This window comes from Poecilia latipinna, unplaced genomic scaffold (assembly GCF_001443285.1).
Source record: "Poecilia latipinna isolate Pla-1442-1.1 unplaced genomic scaffold, P_latipinna-1.0 Scaffold1186, whole genome shotgun sequence".
In the NCBI taxonomy this organism is placed as follows: domain Eukaryota; kingdom Metazoa; phylum Chordata; class Actinopteri; order Cyprinodontiformes; family Poeciliidae; genus Poecilia; species Poecilia latipinna.
This window is the reverse complement of record NW_015113802.1, coordinates 322,277-341,013: the sequence shown is the minus strand read 5'-3', so window position 1 is coordinate 341,013 and position 18,737 is coordinate 322,277. Positions and strand designations below refer to the sequence as shown.

The 18,737-nt window shown below is 39.0% G+C and overlaps 3 protein-coding genes across 5 annotated transcripts in view; 2 read left to right on the top strand and 1 right to left on the bottom strand.

Moving 5' to 3' along the window:
- LOC106960457 (uncharacterized) overlaps positions 1 to 1,432 on the top strand; it is a 5,749-nt gene extending 4,317 nt beyond the window's left edge. Inside the window, exons 2-3 of the mRNA XM_015053573.1 lie at positions 568 to 715; positions 834 to 1,432. Of these exons, the coding sequence (XP_014909059.1) occupies positions 568 to 715; positions 834 to 1,000 (315 nt within the window). The 3' untranslated portion in view covers positions 1,001 to 1,432. The remainder of the gene's footprint in view (positions 1 to 567; positions 716 to 833) is intronic.
- LOC106960456 (THAP domain-containing protein 10-like) overlaps positions 1 to 6,926 on the top strand; it is a 13,068-nt gene extending 6,142 nt beyond the window's left edge. Inside the window, exon 4 of the transcript XR_001427571.1 lies at positions 6,915 to 6,926. The gene's annotated coding sequence lies outside the window, so the exon portion shown is untranslated. The remainder of the gene's footprint in view (positions 1 to 6,914) is intronic.
- LOC106960454 (carboxypeptidase Q) lies at positions 791 to 18,735 on the bottom strand. Of its 3 annotated transcripts, none has more exons than XM_015053570.1 (11): positions 18,617 to 18,735; positions 18,146 to 18,284; positions 16,542 to 16,757; positions 16,328 to 16,444; positions 16,036 to 16,243; positions 15,750 to 15,957; positions 10,562 to 10,673; positions 8,782 to 8,873; positions 8,095 to 8,190; positions 6,837 to 6,942; positions 791 to 1,754 (listed from the first exon to the last, which is right to left on the bottom strand). In XM_015053570.1, exons 2-11 carry the CDS (start codon positions 18,282 to 18,284, stop codon positions 1,588 to 1,590), a joined length of 1,461 nt encoding a protein of 486 aa, XP_014909056.1. In that variant the 5' UTR covers positions 18,617 to 18,735; the 3' UTR covers positions 791 to 1,587. The 3 variants fall into 3 exon arrangements, with proteins under 3 accessions (XP_014909056.1, XP_014909057.1, XP_014909055.1); XM_015053571.1 differs by having other exon boundaries at positions 18,674 to 18,729; XM_015053569.1 differs by lacking the exon at positions 18,617 to 18,735 and adding an exon at positions 18,430 to 18,507.
- Between the last annotated feature and the right edge of the window lie 2 nt (positions 18,736 to 18,737).

Genomic DNA, 18,737 nt, shown 5'->3' with positions numbered 1-18,737 from the left:
ATTAAAATTTTTAAAAATGTGACCACCAAACCACAAATTGTTTTTTTTTTTTTTTGGGGGGGGGGGAGGGTTGTCTGTAAATATGGCATATCGAAGGAATAGCACTCACCTGCCCATTAAATAGCCTTTGAGTCAATTGGCCAATTATTTTTGGTCCCTTTAAAAACAAGGCGGCTGAAACTCCCACACCCTTCTTCCATTTTTAATGTGATTTGCCCTCAAAGGAAAGCTGAACGTCTGAACTTTCAGCATATATAACTATAACTTGTCATGTCAGGTTAAGTTATATTGTTATAACTTGAATATGTTTAAGTAAACAGCTACATAAAAAAAAATAAATAAAAGTATATATTTTTTCTTATTCGACTTTAACTTAGAATTTGTGCAATGCAGACGCACGCAGTATATGTAATTTAACAAATCACAAAATTCTAAGGGGTGAACTGTCTTGATCTGCTCTAATATTAGATTTTGGCTTGTCATTTCCTGTTATAAAGCGTAGAGTAAGGTAATATTGACAGGTTGTGAAAAGGGCTGTAAAATCTCCCGGTTTGTGTGGCTGTTTAGGACTGTCATGTAAAGACAGAGTACCAGGTGATGTACTTTGTAAGACATGTGGCGTCCCAGACCGACCCTCCGTCCATTTCCACAAACACACGATCAGTCGGCACACAGCTGACCAGGATACCCCGACAAATTAAAGTTCAAACTACAGGTATGTTACTTTGCACATAATGGGATTGCTGCTACTAAAATAATAAATTTGAGGAATAAAACTCATTCAGAAAACTTTCCGTTACTTCAACATTTTTATTTTTATGTTTTTTAAACAGGCTCACAGGTGATGTTTAATAGTCAACATCATATTATCTGCACAGACCCCTTAAAGTCACCACGGCTGCTCCTACAACCAACTCTGGTAAAAAGACGATCCAAGAGACTTCGACTTGGACTGGAATATGAGGAGGAAGCTGTTCAGGACAAGACCAGCTCAACGTGAACCTGTGGACCGTTCTGGTGCAGCAGACGCATCTCTTGGACCAGAAAACAAAAAAAGCAGATGTCTATGTAGCTTTTGTCTTTGGTGCAGGGAAAATATTTATCGAGCACCTTGTCAAAAATGACATAAAGCTGTAAGTTTTATGCCGCAGCTAGAAACTGTGCAGTGTTGGCTGGGATAGAAAGCTCAGTTCTACATCAATATCTCTTAGCAATCTGCATTATGCTGTATTTTGTGGCCTAATTTTATTACAATATTACATTAATAGGAAAAAAAAAGAATGGCTATGCCTCCATCCATTAATTAAACCTGCTTGTCCTCATTGTCCATTAGAGACAGGCTAATGGACCTGTTTGCACCCAGTACAAACTAGGTGTTGCACTGAACATTTGCCAGTCAAGAATATTGCCAGTAAAAATCCAATTCTGAAAATCTTTTCAAGTATATTGGGCTTAATTTAACTTTACATGCTACCCTTGTGCATCAGATGTTATGTTCTCTCATTCATCCAAACACTTGTGTCGTTTTGAGGACAAAAACTCATTCAGCAAAAGTGCAACCCGATTCAGGTTGTGATAAATCTGACATTACGGCCTTCTGGGCAGCATGTCCTCCAGGTCAGCCACGACGTACGCAACCACGGCCCACAACGCCGAGCAGAGGTCCATGTCGTGAGGGTCCTGGACTGTCATGGTGTCGCCCTCGCTGTGGTGGAACCAAAAGTAACGACTGTCTGCCACATGAAGGCTGGCCCCTGTGTGCAACATGAAGAATAATAGTCACACACAGTGGTCACAAATCTGATCCGATACATAGAACAATAGTTTCAAGTGTTTCCACAAATTCCCCATTTGATTTAGGTCTGGACATTGACAAGCCAGTACTGCACATGAATATGCTTTCTTGTAAACAGTTTTATTCCAGTTCTGGTCGTATGTGTAAGAATCTTTCTGCTGGAATATAAACCTCTGCCCCTTCGTCCACGTCTTTCACAGCGTTTAATAGACATTATTCCAGGACTGTCTGGTAGTTAGCTTAATTCATCTTAATCAACTGTGACCAGCTTCCGAAAATATGCTTTTTTCTTGCCAATCCTCCACAAAAGGTGTGACTTGTGGAGTGCAAGCTATTAGTTATTATAAAAAACAACTATTACCTCTTTTTAAAATAAAATTTACATGTGCACATACTTTTAATGAGTGAGTTGTATTTCTTCTTCAGTTATTTGAAAAATTCCTGGGAAAGCTCCAAAAAGCAAGTAAAACATTAAATCATTCATAAATAAATGCATACAGTAGAGTTGGGGTTTTATTGCACAATTACTGTTCATATATTACATGGCTATAAAGTTTGCTGGAGCAAACAAATAACTACACACATCTCCGTTCTTTGTGGAAGTGGAGGTCACGTGTTTCCGGCGGAGATACGCTTCATTGTTTGCAGGCATGGCCCAGATGGAAAGACGCTGTATTCTGAACTGCGATGCTCAACAGATCAGGTTTGGACTCCCGCAACGCGCCGACCAGAAGGAGAAGTGGTTGCGGTTCATCTTCAACAGCATCCCCAAGCAGTACCAACCCGACCTCGTGTTATGTGCACAGCATTTTACAAAAGCCTGCTTCCTGAACTGGTCCAAGTGGTCGGAGAAGTTGCAGCTGAGAGATGGAGCGGTTCCGACGCTCCGGAACCCGTATCACGATCCAGGAGTGTATGTAAGTACAGGAAGCGAGTGTGTGCTGGAAAAAAGCCTGCAAAGTGTGCAGATGCACTAGGAAGGAGAAAGCGGTCGGTAGTTCTAATTCCGAATAGATCATTGGATAAGCCGAGGAGCACGAGCTAGCTTCAACCAATCAGATGAGCGAATCTTATGCAGTGAGCTTCCGAGCGAGGGGACGTCGCTCACTTAGAAATAATTCACCGGACTTCAAGTGAATTACTTGGAAGTAGGGGACTTATTTTTATCACGACATTTTGCGGTGCTATTGTGATAACGGTAAAAGTGACGACTATAACTATTTATTAGTTATTTTCTAGTGCATGGGTGTGATTGCATGACAAATTAATCAAACCCCCACAAACACAAATGTATTTATCACTAAACTGCTCGCAGTTTAGTGATATATATATATAAATGAATATATTAATATATTTAAGAATATTAAATTCATTAACAGTGGATAAAATAGTAAAAATAATTGGGGGTTTTAACACTGATTGAAATTTATTGTGACAATAAATCAAAATTCTTCTAAGAAATTTATCACATAATATGATAAATACTCATCCCTATTTGGAATTGTTGTATTTTGTAAATGCATTTCAAAAACTGAAACTATATAGATACATTTCCTAAATTTCTGTTGACCACCAAGTCTAGTGTGGAAAGGGCCCAATACCAGTGTTCAAACTTTTTTCTTTTGCTGGCTAAAATTGTCAAATTTTGTTTTCCAAATTGAAATAGCTAAGTATTTTAATTTCGAATTATATAATTTTTGCATGTTAAATGTATTCAACATGAGCATGTGAAAAGAAACTAAAGTAAACTGATTATTTTGTAGAAAATAAAAATTGTTGTAGATCCAAAAATGTGTCAGAAATGTCTTAACTTTTTGGATTGAATTACTGGTCATTGAGTGAAAATCTTATTCTGGAAATTTACACAAAAAGTATCTGCATCACCTCCATTTGGTTTAGGCTCAAATTCATACTATTCTTAAACTAGTCTGGAAAACAGAGTGTTTATTTTTTTTACTATTTTCTGTTTAAATGGATAGATGGACATGAGCGAGTTAACATGAGCTTGATGAGAAAAAAAAAAGTTCGTTTACTACTGACTATTGCTTTATGCCTGATATGTTATTCAAAAACATAACATAATGCTGACCAGTTGAGGTCGGGTGTGTAAAACCTATCATTTGTTTCAATGTTTAGGAATATCGTGTGAAAACCACATGTGAGGTGGCATCTGCTGTAAACCATGTGGCCTCCCAGACCGAGCCCATAACCACAGAAACACGAGCAGTCGGTGCACGCCTGCCCGTCGCGTGTCCAAACAGCTTTAAAAGCACAGGTTTGAAAATTAACCTTTCAATAAATCGAAACGATAAATCTTACTGGTCTTTCACACGATTGTCTTCAGATGCATTTGTTTTAAACATTCTGTTAATTTGTGTTGCAGGTACGCAGGTCGGAGTGAAGAGACGAAATTGTGGCGTCTGCACAGAAACCATCACCTTAGACAGCCCCCTGCTGCTCCTGCAGCCTGGAGAAAAGCTGAAAGAGAGACCATCCAAGAGACCTCGACTCAGCCCGGCAGAGGAGGTGGTGGTCCCCTCAGAGAGCAGCAAATCCAACTCGACATGAACTGCATCACGCTGAGGTGCAAGCAGATGTCTTTTACTTCCGAGTGGAGAATGACAGACTTTAACACGCAGAGCAATTTTTTCTTTGGTGCTGCAACGCCTCACCTAGAAAAGCCACGTGAGGCTTAATTGCACAACTTTTCGCACCAATATTTCACACCTTGCCATCTGCCCCATGTTGTGGAAGCTCCCTGTGAGGCACAGAAGCTGTCGGGACCCAGAGCCGTCCCTGTGTCTCAGTTCGATTTCTGATCTCATGGATTTCCTGGATCGAAGCTACAGAGGTAACAAAGCAGCTCTCTTTTTGAGGGGAATGACTCCACAGAGACTACTGCACAAAGAAAAGAAATCACACCATGTTGACACAAAGCTTTGAAATAGCCAAGAAATTGCAGTTTGGATTAAAGCGTGCCAAGCTTGTTACCAACTCTATGGCCTTAGGCCAAATTAGATTGTGTAATTTGATTTGTGAAATAAATATTTCATTGCCGTCTTTATTCTTCAGTGCATGCCTTTTTTTTTATTTTTTGCTTGAAACAAGATAGACGTCAAAGCAACAGCCTATAAAGCGTCATCTGTACCAAACATCTACTGATCTTAAAAATGTTTTAAAACATTATTTTACTTTTTTGTTTGCTCTTCACACTTAACAGTTTTCCTTAAACAGACAGCATCTTTGTAATAAAAAACAGTTAAATATGCTGCATATTTATACTAGTCTGTCTGGGATAAATAGGATGGATTCATATATTTGAAAAAAAAAAAAAAAAAGGACAATGTGTGAAAATAATGAATATATAAAAGTTTGGAGTTTTGGACCAAGTAGGTTTTCCAAAAAGACAAACTGCTAAATTATTGAAATCGGTCAAAGTTTTAAAGAGGTAATCCTAAAATCCTGATCTCAGGACTTTAGGATTGGGGAGAATTTGTCTTGATTGCAAATGACAGGAATATTCCAATTGGGCCTATGTTTGGATTACTCTGACATGAAAAATGCTGTGAGTAAAAGGAGGAAGTGCCAGAAACACGCTAAAGTTATTGTTTCTGGCACTTCCTTTAGAGTGCCAGAAACAATAACTTTAGGGCTGTACTAATTTAAATCACTTAGATTTCATGCGTTTAAAAAAATGTAGTACAATTAATTCCTTTTTCTTTACATGCAGAAGTTCCTAGCTGAACTTTACATTTCCATATTTCTGGTACGCCCGTAAATCTGAAGCGCAAACGACATTTGCAAACAGCGTTGAATAAAGTTGCTTTTCTTGGCTCATTGGGGGTTAATTTCTGTTTCAAAAGTGATCTAATAGAACTGGAAAAGATTAATGTGTGAAATTTGTACAAAAAGCAGTTGGTTTATCATCATTGTTATTTAAGCCTGAAATACCATCTCGCAAATAATCAGCAACAAACAGCAGCAAGCCTCTAAAAACCTGTTCAGAGAATCATTGAATCTGACCAAATGAGACTGATCTGTACAGTTTGTTTCATCTGTACCCCACCCTCCTTTCTGGACTTTCCAAAATGGTTTCTTCACCCAACAATAACACAGCGACTATCCAAGAGCAGACAGGAAGAGAGGGCTCTAGGTTTGCTGCATATCTATGGCTGTACATTCAGAGCAAATTGTTCCCGTTTTGAGAAGTTTATTCCTGCTTAGAATATCTTCAGAAAAAATATATAAATTATGGTTTAAAGCTGCCAAAGATCAGAGTATCTTCATTAATACTTACCCTGTATAAACAGTCTTGCACCTATCTTTTCTAAATTGTTTAATTTGAAATTTCAGTTTTGTTCCCTTTGGCTTGTATTACATGTATAATATTGAGTAAGTGAACAGGCTGATTGCAGCACCACTGAAGACAGTAATGCTGGAAAAATGCCCTTTGATCGAGACACTGAACTCTCAGCTGTTTCGCTGCAGCTTTTAAAACGTTCCACAAGGAAAACTCTTGTGATGCGATTCTCTTTGTTTCCTCTAAAGATCACATACATCACAACGAAATGATAGAAACTGTTTCAACAACAGGATCAAAAGTGATGCATGTATATTTAAGCTGCAAAGCAATTCACAGAATACTTTTTGGCCCCATGCTTTAATATTAGTTTACGTTTTCACAAAGATCAACGTCTGGCATCAGTTAGAGGTCCGGTTTCCGATCTCTGACTTCATACCAGGATTCTGAGTGGAAGCTTTATATCCATACTTAGACCATCTGAAAGTTTCATTTCGTGGTTCCATTGAATTTCTATCGCCACTTCCCTATAACAAAACCAAGCTGTTTATAGTTCCGCAATCAGCAGAAAAAGGCTATGAAAAAGACAACCACAACTAATGGGTATTTCCATTTTGATGCATGTTCTGAAAAATGCAATTTAAGGTTTTAGCACATATAGGTCTTCGTTTTTCTGCGTGTCCACTTAATTTTACCTCATGTGCCATTTGCACATGCATATTGCATATTGATCACACTAACCTGGGACTCCTGCTTGCATCCACAGAAAGATATCTGTTCCCTCAGCGTCGGTCTCCAGTTTGGTCACATTAATGGGAGCCAAAAGTTTGATCACTTCTTCCATCACCTGTAGATACGGAAAGTCATTTGTTGTTATAGCTTTTTAATAACAATGAAAGGGGTAAAACCTATCTATTGTTTTATATTATACAACAGATTCAAAGCCATATGAGAAAGTGTCACACGGGATTCCTATACATTTTTATTCCCAATATTTTCCCAAAGCCAAATGTTCCGATTTCTCAGTCAATTGCTGTCTGATTTCAAGATTTATGGATGAATGTGTGGACAGATGAAACAGAAGACGCATAGAAAGACAGACTGATGGATGAAAGGACAGATGGATGGGTATGAGGACTTTAAAGAAGAAAACTGTCTAAAATGAAGGCCAGATTTTGCAAATAAAAGGGGAAAAATTACATTATAAGTAAAAAAAACAACAACATATAAATGGCTCTGACTGAAACAACTAAAAATAGACAGAGACAGAATAAAATCTAAGGTAACACTTTATTTGAAGGGGGTTGAATAAGACTGTCATAAACATGTCATAACACATGTCATTAACATGAATAAGCCTTCATGAATATTTATGACTGTTGTCATAAAGCGTCATTCGGTAAATTATGACTTTTAATACAAAGTTGACATTATTCAAAATGTCTTTGTTATGACAACTTGACATTAACCAAGAAATCATTACTGATATAAATTTGTTATAAAAGTATTACTGATTGCACTTTAAAAATTAGGTAACTATGTTATTAAAGGTAAAGTTTAAACAGTAATGATTTCTTGGTTAATGTCAAGTTGTCATACAACGGCATTTTGAATAATGTCAACTTTGTATTAAAAGTGTCATAATTTAGTGAATGACGCTTTATGACAGCAGTCATAAATATTCATGAAGGCTTATTCATGTTCATGACATGTTATGTCATGTTTATGACAGTGTCATGACGGTCTTATTCAGCCCCCTTCAAATAAAGTGTTACCGAATCGAAAAACACAAACCATTTTCTACTCCACATATTTTTTATAATTTCTTTTAGATGTTTCTGTATCTTCTTTGCATACAATAAACAGTAAAGTTTTAGTATTTCAAGCTGAACAGAACAAATATTTTCCATGCAACAGTTTCTCACCTCACCCTGTACAATTGATGTCTTAACTTTCTAAAAACAGCTGAGTCCTTTTGTAGTTTGACCTTTGATCTCACCTTTCGTGCCGCATCACTGCCTAAAAACTGCAGACCCATCGGGGTGAACGTCCCCAAGTCAGACTCCATAACAAGGTCAAAGTTGGAGATGTTCTCCTATGTGTGGAAAGGAAGTGAAGCGGGTGGGTGAGGATAAAGCAAATGTAAACACAATGTTGGGAAAGCATGAAAAAAAAAAAGGCACAAAATGGTTTGTAACCCCACAAAAGATTCAATCCAGTCAGTTACATCAACCTTTACATCTGATCACACATACTATAAACAACCACTAGGAGTCGCTAAAGTGACTTTGTTATTATAAAAGGGAAATAAATTGTTATTTACACATTTCAGAAAGAACATAAAAAGCCCTCATGAGAGTTATGGCATCCTTGTGAAAAATGATTAGTTTGTTTTCAAAAATGCATAACCTCTTTATCTCTGGTTTCAAGTAGTTGGCTTATCAGGATTTAGAGCCTGGTGGGAAGCCAAAGCTCTAAAAAAGGAAACTGTAAGACTCGATTGCTGCATAGAAAAATCTGGGAGCTGGCCAAGTGCTCACCAGTCTGCTGGAAGAACATTTCCACACTCGTACGCGGCGCTTTCACAATGTCCTGACCCTTCCTGCTCTGTTTCAGCAGGAGAGATATTTGCTTTCAGGCTGTTATTGTGTTTTTCCCCCCTCTCTTAAGTGGAGAGCAGTAGTACCTTGTGTAGATTGAAGTACTGCTGTCCACCGACACCACCCTGCTCCTCACCTGTCCACAGAACCGCTCGCAAAGTTCTTCTTGGGCGCAAACCTTCGAGAAGATGAACACACTGTTTAGTCGCCTGGAGAACATTGGTGAACAAACGGCATCAAGAAGACCAGGTAACACAGCAGATAGGTCAGGGGCGCAGTTGTGGAGAAGATTAAAGCATGGCTAGGATTTTAAAGAATCCTAGCCATGCTTCAGACCTACCAAGATATGGTTATTCACCAAAACTAACAGGCTGGGAAAGGACAACATTTTTCTAAAGACCCGGCCAAGTGACGCATAGCCAGTGGAGAGGCTGCAGAAATCTATAGTTCTATTAAGTGAACTACTATCAGTTGTGTACATGAAACACAACCAAAAGAGTTTAGTATTTAGTTTGTCACTTAGGTCATAGGTCCCCAACCCTGGTCCTCAGGCCTCTCTGTCCTGCATGCTCTGCTCTGTGGTTAGAGTTAATCTGCAGTGGTCATATCTAAAAGCATCAGAGGGTCCAGTTGTAGTTTGGAAGGGTAAATGTGAGGTTAGTTTTGTGAGCCAAGCTGTTTTAAGGACTGACGCCAACAAAGCAGCAGCAATAAGAGAAGAGGCCCAGAATGGCGCTGCAGCAGCAAGTCACTCCTTAACATTCCTCGAGAGGCTCCAGATTCCTTTTCAGATGATTTCCAAGGAGATAAATCCTTTGACTTAACTGCTGAAGGGAGGCCTCTATGATGTCTTTTATTTCCAGCTAAAAATGATCAAGTTAAATTAAAATGCTGGAGAAACTTTAAATCTTCACTAAAATGTAATATGATAAAATCCCGACCTATTTCCTGGAGCGTTAACACCAAAATAAAAGGCAAAGAAAGCCCAGCAGAGGATTTCAGCCTCCTCAGAAATCTGAATCAAGAGGGAATTCCTCCCTCCATCTTCACGGAGAAACTCCTAACCACGTCTTGGCAAAGCAGATGCACAATAGCTGACAGGAAAGCTCTCCACAGAGTGATGAGGATGCCTGGGACACCGATTACTGTCTTGCCTTCTGCAATCTGGAGGAATATCTCTCTCTGTTTTAACAAAGGGTTAACGGGAAGAGCAATAGGTTATTTCCTCCAGCTATGGGACTGCTGTATTTCCATTACTGCTCACCATATTTCTAATGTTTGAACAAAAGGAGGAGCTGGGAATATTTTTGCAGCAAGCAGCCTTTCTGTCATGCTTAAAAATGAGGCCAGTCCAAGGAAAACAATGGGAATGTCAGAGGTGAAAGGAACTTCTGAAACACAATAGGCTCATATTTCTCATGAGTTAAAGCAATATCAGATTTTGTAGGATGCAATGTTCCCAAAGAACATCTGCAAAACAAAGCTGAAGATATCAACGGCCACACCATCACATCGTCTCGTTACATAGATATTACATCAGTGCGTAAATCTCCTTCAAAGATTGGTTTTTAAAATGGATGCGAGGGATTTTTCCTCCTAAAGCAACTGAAACCCTACTCCTTAGGTGAATCCCCTCTAAAGACTGCAGATAGTGAAAACTAGCCCAAACCAGCCCTAGCACTGTGTCTAAAGGTCATTCCTCTAAAACTACAAGCCCGCAAAGGCAGAAATAAAGAGTGATATCGACATGTCTGAGCAGAAACTGCCCTGGTTATGCAGGCAAAGACGTAAAATAAGAAGGAGAGGTATTAAGAGCTAAATATTATATATGTGGAACTTTTCCCTCTACATTTCCCCAAGGGTTACCCAGGTCCTTGATGAGGGACAGAGCCTCCCAGGATATCATGGCTCCACCTCCATCATCCATGGCGCCCTGGCCCACATCCCAGCTGTCCAGATGACCGCTCAATAGGACAACCTGTCAGAGAGTGCAGATAAACTGTGTAAACATCAACAGGAGCCACTGCAGGAGCGCAAGGACGCAGCGGTTTCAAAATGCACATTCAGGGATATTCCACGGAATAAGATTTTGCTACCCAGCCCTTTTTACGTCCACATCTCTAAACAACTCTATTGAGCAAACAATATATCTTACATTTAATGGACATTATGCCATCAAACAAAAAACAGCTGATTTTTTTCCCCCTTAACACACAAGATCAAAAAAGGTAAAAGAACAGAATCTCTGTATCTGGTTCAGGAATCTGAAAGCGAGACATACATTCCTATCAGCTGGACGATTCTGACCCCCAAGTTACGAAAAGCAGATCTTGACCTGACAAACTATCTGGTCAACAACCCAGAAGTCATAACATTCCTTGAAATGAAATGTTCCGTGTCCAGCTTAAATCCTCTGTCAGCGATGGATTATTAATCAGTGGAGAAGCAACTTTTACACTATTTAAACTGAGGACATTTCACATTTAGTTACACTGTCAGTTACTACAGCACCAAATAATCACTTGCTTCTTAAGCAAATTGCTTTATCTCCCACCCACTCAAAAACAATGGAGTGAGCACTTGATTGGCTCTTCTCACCCAACAGAAACAGTTTCAAAACCTGAAATAATGCTTATGTATAAGAACAGGACTCAAGAGAAGGAACAAAAGACATTGTTTTTTTCATCCATAATTGATGGCGGATAATTTAAGCAGAGTCAGCAGCCAGACCATCAATGCAACCACAGGTGTCTGTTGTGTGCATTAATTTTCCCAGCTATGAAAATATATAGGTTTACTATGATTTCAAAGCAGTCCTCTGGCAGTACAAAATGTCTGCCGACCTCTGTGGGTTGTGGTGTTAAATAAATGACAACTCCCTCCAAATATCCCTCCTTAGTTTTTAACCAAAGACGCTGCAGCTCTAGAACTTGAAGCATATAAAGTGTTTCTCTGCAGCTGCTGTCTGACTGTAGGTGAGTATTACAACTTCACTTCTGTCAGCCAGATGTATGCCATTAGCTTTTTTAGGGAAAAAGTATTTGTGTTAAAACAGGGCTACGCGGTAAAAACATTGTTTTGACAGGCACATTATCAAGTGAACCTTTGTTTTCACCCCAGCAGAAACTCAAAGAGCTTTACAGATTAAAAACAAAGCAAAAAAAGAAAAGAAATATGTAGTTTATTCGAATGCTTATGATAAAGGTTGATTATGTGGAAAAAGACCGATAAGACTTTCAGCTGCTTCCATTCACTAAAACTATATTTTAGACTGCCACTGCAATACAAAGTACTCTGCTGACATGGCTGCTGGGAAAAATGATCATAACAATAAGAGAAATGACAAAATCTATCTAAATTCAATTGGAATTTTAATTCAGAGTTTGGACACATCATTTAACACCGATGTGATTTACTGGCAGATCAGACTCAGCTCAGAGCACTTCTCATTTCCTTGGATAAGTTGCCAATTTAAGCCACCAAGCTGCTGCTTCTCAGACAACAGTTTGTCTTACTTTGTTCTTTTCACTGGACGAGTTGCAACATAAATCTTTTTCGTGGAAGTTTTATGCATTGATGCCTGAATTAACATAATGTCAAAATGTCACCCTTCAACAACTTTTAGCTGCATATTTGCTTAGTTTAACATGTGCATTTTTTTTTTACATATTCCAAAAACACTGGCATGGTAATGCCATGGTGTTTAAATCTGGAAAAACACCACACTTCCATCATTTTACAGATTTAGAAAAGACTGGGAGTACTCACAAACATTCCATAAAAATACATTTATATATTCCATTCTGAACATCTAATTGCTGCATTTATTTCGAACTAAATTAAAACAAATTTAAAACAACCTCTAGTGTTTTGGTTCTCATTTGTTGTGTATATTTGACATGTTCAGTTTTTGTACTGTAACTAACCTGTTACAGAAAAGATAAGATGCTGTTAACACACGAATGTAGTTAGGTAGGTAATAATCAGTTCACACTACATTTGCCTGAAATATTTTAACGTTTCACTGACTGCGTCTGAGGTTGGATCCGTTTCCCTCAAAGATCTCTAAATTTGCATCCGTAGCCTTCACACCCCCAGATATTTTGTCTCAAGTAGCCATGCCGACTGTCCCCAACTAGTTCAGACGGATACAAGCTTAGTACAGCAGTGAATCTTTGGTAAAATCAGGAAAAAGATTGTACAGCTTGTTCCCAGCCTAACAACTTACAAGTCTAGACACAACTGAAGGGGAAAAGCTTTAGAAATGATTACTATACAGTTTAAAATATGTATTAGGCAGCACAAACAAAACAAGTGAAGCAGAAATCCTACACAGTGATTCAGAGAACTACATCAGAGCCTTTCTGATGGAAAAACAGCAAAGCCTCCAAACATCAGTGTAAACTTTGCAGACAGTTTACATGTTCAACAAGCTGCACAACCTACTACAGGGGAATAAACTAGTACATATCCTGTTTCAAAATTTTATTTCAAAGAAAGATTGAAAGCAAAGTCTGAGTGGGAGGGAAAAAAAAATCCAAGCACCTCAGCAGTCTTGGATGACTTAAAAGGGCAACCTAACTGGAAATGACTCACAAAACCTCAAATGTACATTTTTCTTTAAGCAAGTGTGCATGCTCTCTCTCCCTCTCTCTCTCATACACACACACACAGCCAGCCACAACTGCTGCTGCTACAGTGAGCTGGAACACAAAGTTTCAGGGCCAGACATGATGTCAGACTGACCATGTGTTTCAGTTCCCTTTCCTACACAGATGGACTGAATGTTAGCTCAGGACCGTGGCTAGAAGCTCAAAAAGCAAAAACATTATAAACTTATTTCTAATGTAGTGTTAAGAATGAAAATCCTAATTGATGAATCATAATTTGTATTGACACATGGAGCATAAAATCAGCACCTTGTCAAAAATGACAAAACTAAGTTTTATGCCGCTGCTAGAAACTGTGCAATGCTTGCTGGGATAGAAAGCTCAGTAGTAGCTAACTTAAATCTGATTGAGAAAGAGGAAATTAAAGTGCATACATTTCAAATATTATTTAAAAAAATGTATGAACATGTAACATGCAAACTGAGGCCCAGGGCTCAGCTTTGGAGATTCATCTCAGTCTGACCTTCAGAGCTGCTTGCTGGACCTTTTCCTGCAGGAATAATTATCAGCTGTCCTAAATGTTTTCCATTTGCTGATGATCACCCCGGTTTAGGGGAAAATCCTTTTTTTTTAATAGAGCTTTTCAGATTGATGGACATCAGGAGTTGCTTCTCAAATAAGTCTTTCCTACTTGGCATTGTGTTTTACAAAAGCTCTTGAAGGTATCAGACCAGAAAACTGTCACAGCTTCTGTTTGTAAAGGCATGTCGAACATTATTTATGCTCTTCTCAAAACTTAAAGGGAAACTCATTATACAGATTGAAGGCCTCCTTGCCATCACCTTAATCTTTACTCAACTATCAGATTCAAGCCAGACTTTGGCTTGGCCACTCAAAAGCATTATTACTTCCAGTCAGAAGACTCATTTTGGTCAAATCAAAACATTGTTTCTCAATTCCTGTCCTCACGGCCCCCTGCCTTGCATGTTTTAGGTGTTTCCCTTCTGCCACACACCTGTAATGAAGCTGTGGGTGATGGTCATGCAATCATTTGAATCAGCTGTTCTGGAATACAGGCTCATCTAAAACAAGCAGAACAGGAGGGCCTAACGACTAAAATTGAGAAGCACTGCCTTAAGTGTAAATAATTTGAGCAGAACTATATTTGTTACACTTCCTCTCTTCTGTCAGGATAAGCTATAAATGATTTTTCAGACAGTGCATTTATAGACCAATTACTTTGTCATTTCCCCATAGAAGACTCATAACATAAAAGTTGAGGACCAGTTGGGGGGGAGAAATCATGGCCGTTTCTCAATATGCGTTCTTGTCTGTACTTGTGTTCTCGCGTCCTCGTGAAACGTCATCGACAGCGGCCCAAGTACTGTTCCAATTCAAAGTACACATCCAAGCAAGAACGCTCAAAGTACCCGGATGTGTTCTTGCTCCGCCCATTTTATCGAGGATGCGTCAATGCATCCTTCTGCGGACTTGAGGCAGCAAGATATCCCACAATGCAATGCGCCACCAGCAGCGGTAAATATAGAAGGTCAGTACAGAAATGTATTGCATTTTTACCACCATTAATTAATTAACAGGAATCATCCTGTGTTAATTTGAATTTATTGAAATTTACGCTAGTTGAGTGACGTCATCAAGAACGCCCTTTTCCAATTGGCGAACTAGCATACTGCGTCCTTGTGAACTCGGTAAGAACAGACTTTCAACTGTTCTTGCGGGTACGTACTTGCCAAGAACTCAAGAACGTACTTGCGTTTTTGAGTATTGAGAAACGGCCCATATCTCTTTACAACTATTATGACCAGCTCTCCTTGTTGTCGTAGCAACATGCAATCTATTGTTTTATTGAAACAAAGCCATTTATGCATCAGGAGGAATATCTTGTTCTCCTTTTACAGAAAAAAAAAAATCTGCCCTGACACTAAAACCCAACCAGATCCATCAAGGGTCGGTGAGGAAAAGACACCCTAGGCAAAAAAGTGCCAGGCCAACTTTATACTACTTATAACTAAATCACAGTTCAAATAATTACATTTTGGAAGTTTATGAACATAGAAATACACTTGTTTACATAACAGAAATCTGCTCTGTGAGATAGAGGTTCCCAGAAAGACCAGGTGCCTCTACAGCAAAATAAATGCTGACCAAACACTTTGGGAAATCTTTGTTAAGGAAAACCAGGGGTAGCCTTGCAATCCTTCTCCAACATGATAAAGTAGGGACACAGAACGATTTTTTTTAGATTTAGTATTGTATAAACCTTAAACAATATTTTAATTTTTCCATGCACATCATTCAGATTATCCACCCAACACGCTTACCCTGCGACTAAGATTTATTGTGTGAGGTAAAAACAAAGAGACTGTGGTCTGATGGTTTACAGAGATAAATAAGTCATGCAGGTAGACATGAGTGAATGCTACCTGCTCCGGGTGCTGCCAGCCTCTTATTTCGGCCACTGTGTTAAAAGAGTCAGCATCTGGCAGAGTCTGGGCTCCCATTATGAGTCTGACCACAATCTTCTGTTTGTTTTGGGCCAAACGCCACATTAGCTCAGCATCTTCCACTGTGATGCAGGCTGTGGGGATTCGCTTCACTCCCTCTTCGTAGATCTGCCAACCTGTGTGAGGACTAGAAGGAAAAAGCACAACAATGGGAAACTATCCGCATTAACTGGAGGGGCACTAGACAGCGAAAGGGGACAAATACCTGTTTATAGAGAAAGGGGTGACAGAGCGAATGAGTGTGGCCACAGCTCCCACTTTAGCTGCCTCTGAAGCACCGAAACCGCGATAAGCAACCGTCTCCGGGTAGTTAGTAAAAGGCTGGTTAAAAACCACAATCCTCCCTGTGGCCTCGCTGGCTCTACGCTTCAGTTCCTCAAAAGACTGAACCACCAACACCTCAGCCTCAACACCTGAACAGATAGGAACGAGTCAGTGAATGCTAATGGAGTGCTGGTGCACAAATTAACATGGCTTAATAAAGTGTGATCGTCAACCTTCTGGAGGCGTTCCGACACTGCTGCCCAGGCCCAGCATGGCCAGGCTCTTGGTCCTGGGCTTAATCATCTCTGCACTTTCCTTTCCTCTTACCCAGTGAGGGATTTTTACTGGTTCTGTAGAAAAAACAAGACAAGTGAACACAAATGCAAAAAGAAAATAAATAAATCGAGGTTCTCAGGAAAGATTTCGTAGCATATCTTCAAAACTCACCCAGATGAACATCCAGTCCATCCTGTTTCATGGCATTGTACATGTATTTAATAGCCATTTCCAGGTTCTGTGACCCACTGACCCGGTTCCCTATGGTGTCAGTAAAGTCAGCCAGCCGTCTGTAGGAGCGGTTCTGGGCCGCACCAAATACAGCTAGCTCAATGATGCGCTTGGCCACATCTTCATATCTTCCCACCTCTGCTGCTACATCTGGAGCTGGGTTCCAAAAGAATACAAACTGTATTTTCTTTCTTTTTATAAAAGTTTGACTAAATCTACTGCAGAACAATTAGGATTTATTTTACTGGATTATGTCGACAATAACATGTTGATACATTCCTGAATAGATAGAAACAGTTTGGTGAAGGTGACACAATATAACTTATGAATTATCACTGTGAAGTGTTATACCCTCTATAAAAGAAACTTTGGCTGTTTGCTGGTCTGGAGTTAAGTGTTAACACAAAGCCAAGAAGTGAAAACATCAGCAATCAAATCAGTCCAATAGATAAAAAGATTAACAAGGAGAAAGAATGTAAATCAGCTACAGATCTTCCAAGAGATTGTCCCAGAAAATTTACCCCAACTGGTTCAACTCTGCTCCAATACACCCGACTCAAAATGCCAAACTGCCTCCTGTGTGTGTCAACAAATTTTGCAAAGGCCTGGTCATTAACTATTCATTTAGTTCAGGTGTGTTTGAGCAGGAAGGTATCCAGAAGTTGCAGGACACAAGCACTCAATGACTGGAGCTGTAGATCCCTGACTTTGAAGTTAGAGAAAAGGTATCAACAACAAAGTCCCATCAATCAAACTTTATTTGTAGAGCTCTTTTTATACAGAGAAGTGTAAGAACTTTACAGCAGTGTTTCCCAACCCTGGTCCACTGCCCTGCATGTTTTAGGTATTTCCTTGCTTCAGTCAAACTGATTTCAATCAATGACTGATAAACAGGCGTTTGCTGAACTGCAATCAGCTGAATCAGGCACATTAAGGCATGTAGGACAGTATGCCTTGAGGACCAGGGTTGGGAAACACTGCTTTACAGCACTCAAAACACACTAGATATAATCAAATGTTGAATAAATAAATAGAACAAGAGGCAATTGTGTAGTTTGAGGGAAAGAAGGTAAAAAGACAAATGTAAGTTCTGAAAACCTAAAGACATGAATAGAAAAAAAATAAATACTAATAGAAAGAAAATTGAATAAAATAGACATACCAGTTTCAATACTTTTAGCAAAATGTACAGTGCTTACACTAAAGCAACACTGTGGGGGTATCCACTCTCTACTGTCTAGATATGCAAGGTACCATTTAAAAAAAAACAAATTTGAGTGCAGCTAACCTAATTTTTTTTTGTGTTGCCCTCGGACGTAATGGTGCCCTGGGCAGTGAGCCATTATGTCCAATAACAAAAAATCTTTACTGCACAGAACTGTTTGCAGAGAACAGTGGCTCTCATTTACTGGATTGTTTCAATAAAGGAGACTACTACTTTTGAAAAAAAAAAAAGGCTAGTAGAGTAGTTCAATATGAAAGCTATGATTTGTGTTTTTTTTCTTGCAAAAACAACTGGTTGCTAAGGTGTATGAATTATTTACCTTTCTTTGTGGTTTCATTAGATACAACCCTGATGGCAGGACTTCTGAAGCGCTCAGAGAGAGTATGGCTTTCAGAACCAAGTGACAAGACAAACATAAAAAGAGGAGGAAGAAAGGCCACTTTCACCTCTAATGTCATCTGTGGAAAGAAATGTCAAAGTGACCACAAATTAGACACAGCCAGTAAAATCTACGGGTTACATTTGGTGTACATATGATTTCTAACAGTACAACGAGGTAGCATAGAGAATAAATGTGAACTCGGTATAAATTAAAACTCTGACCTGAGCAACACACACACACACACACACAAAACTAATGTCGAGCAGGAAGTCAATTTTGACCATAATTGCAACAGATAGCAGGATATTTAAAAAAAACTGACAATCCTTTTCAACAGCTGATAAGTAAATGGAACAATTATCGTAATTTTTGAAAATAAAATCACATTAAAAATAAACAAACACAAACCCTTGAGATTGTTATCTTTGACGCTTCAAGATCTTATAAGGAGTTAAACGTCCTCACCGCATACAATGTAGAGATGCAGAAGTGTAATCTCTATTTCCGTATTATTTTGTGGTGCATGCAA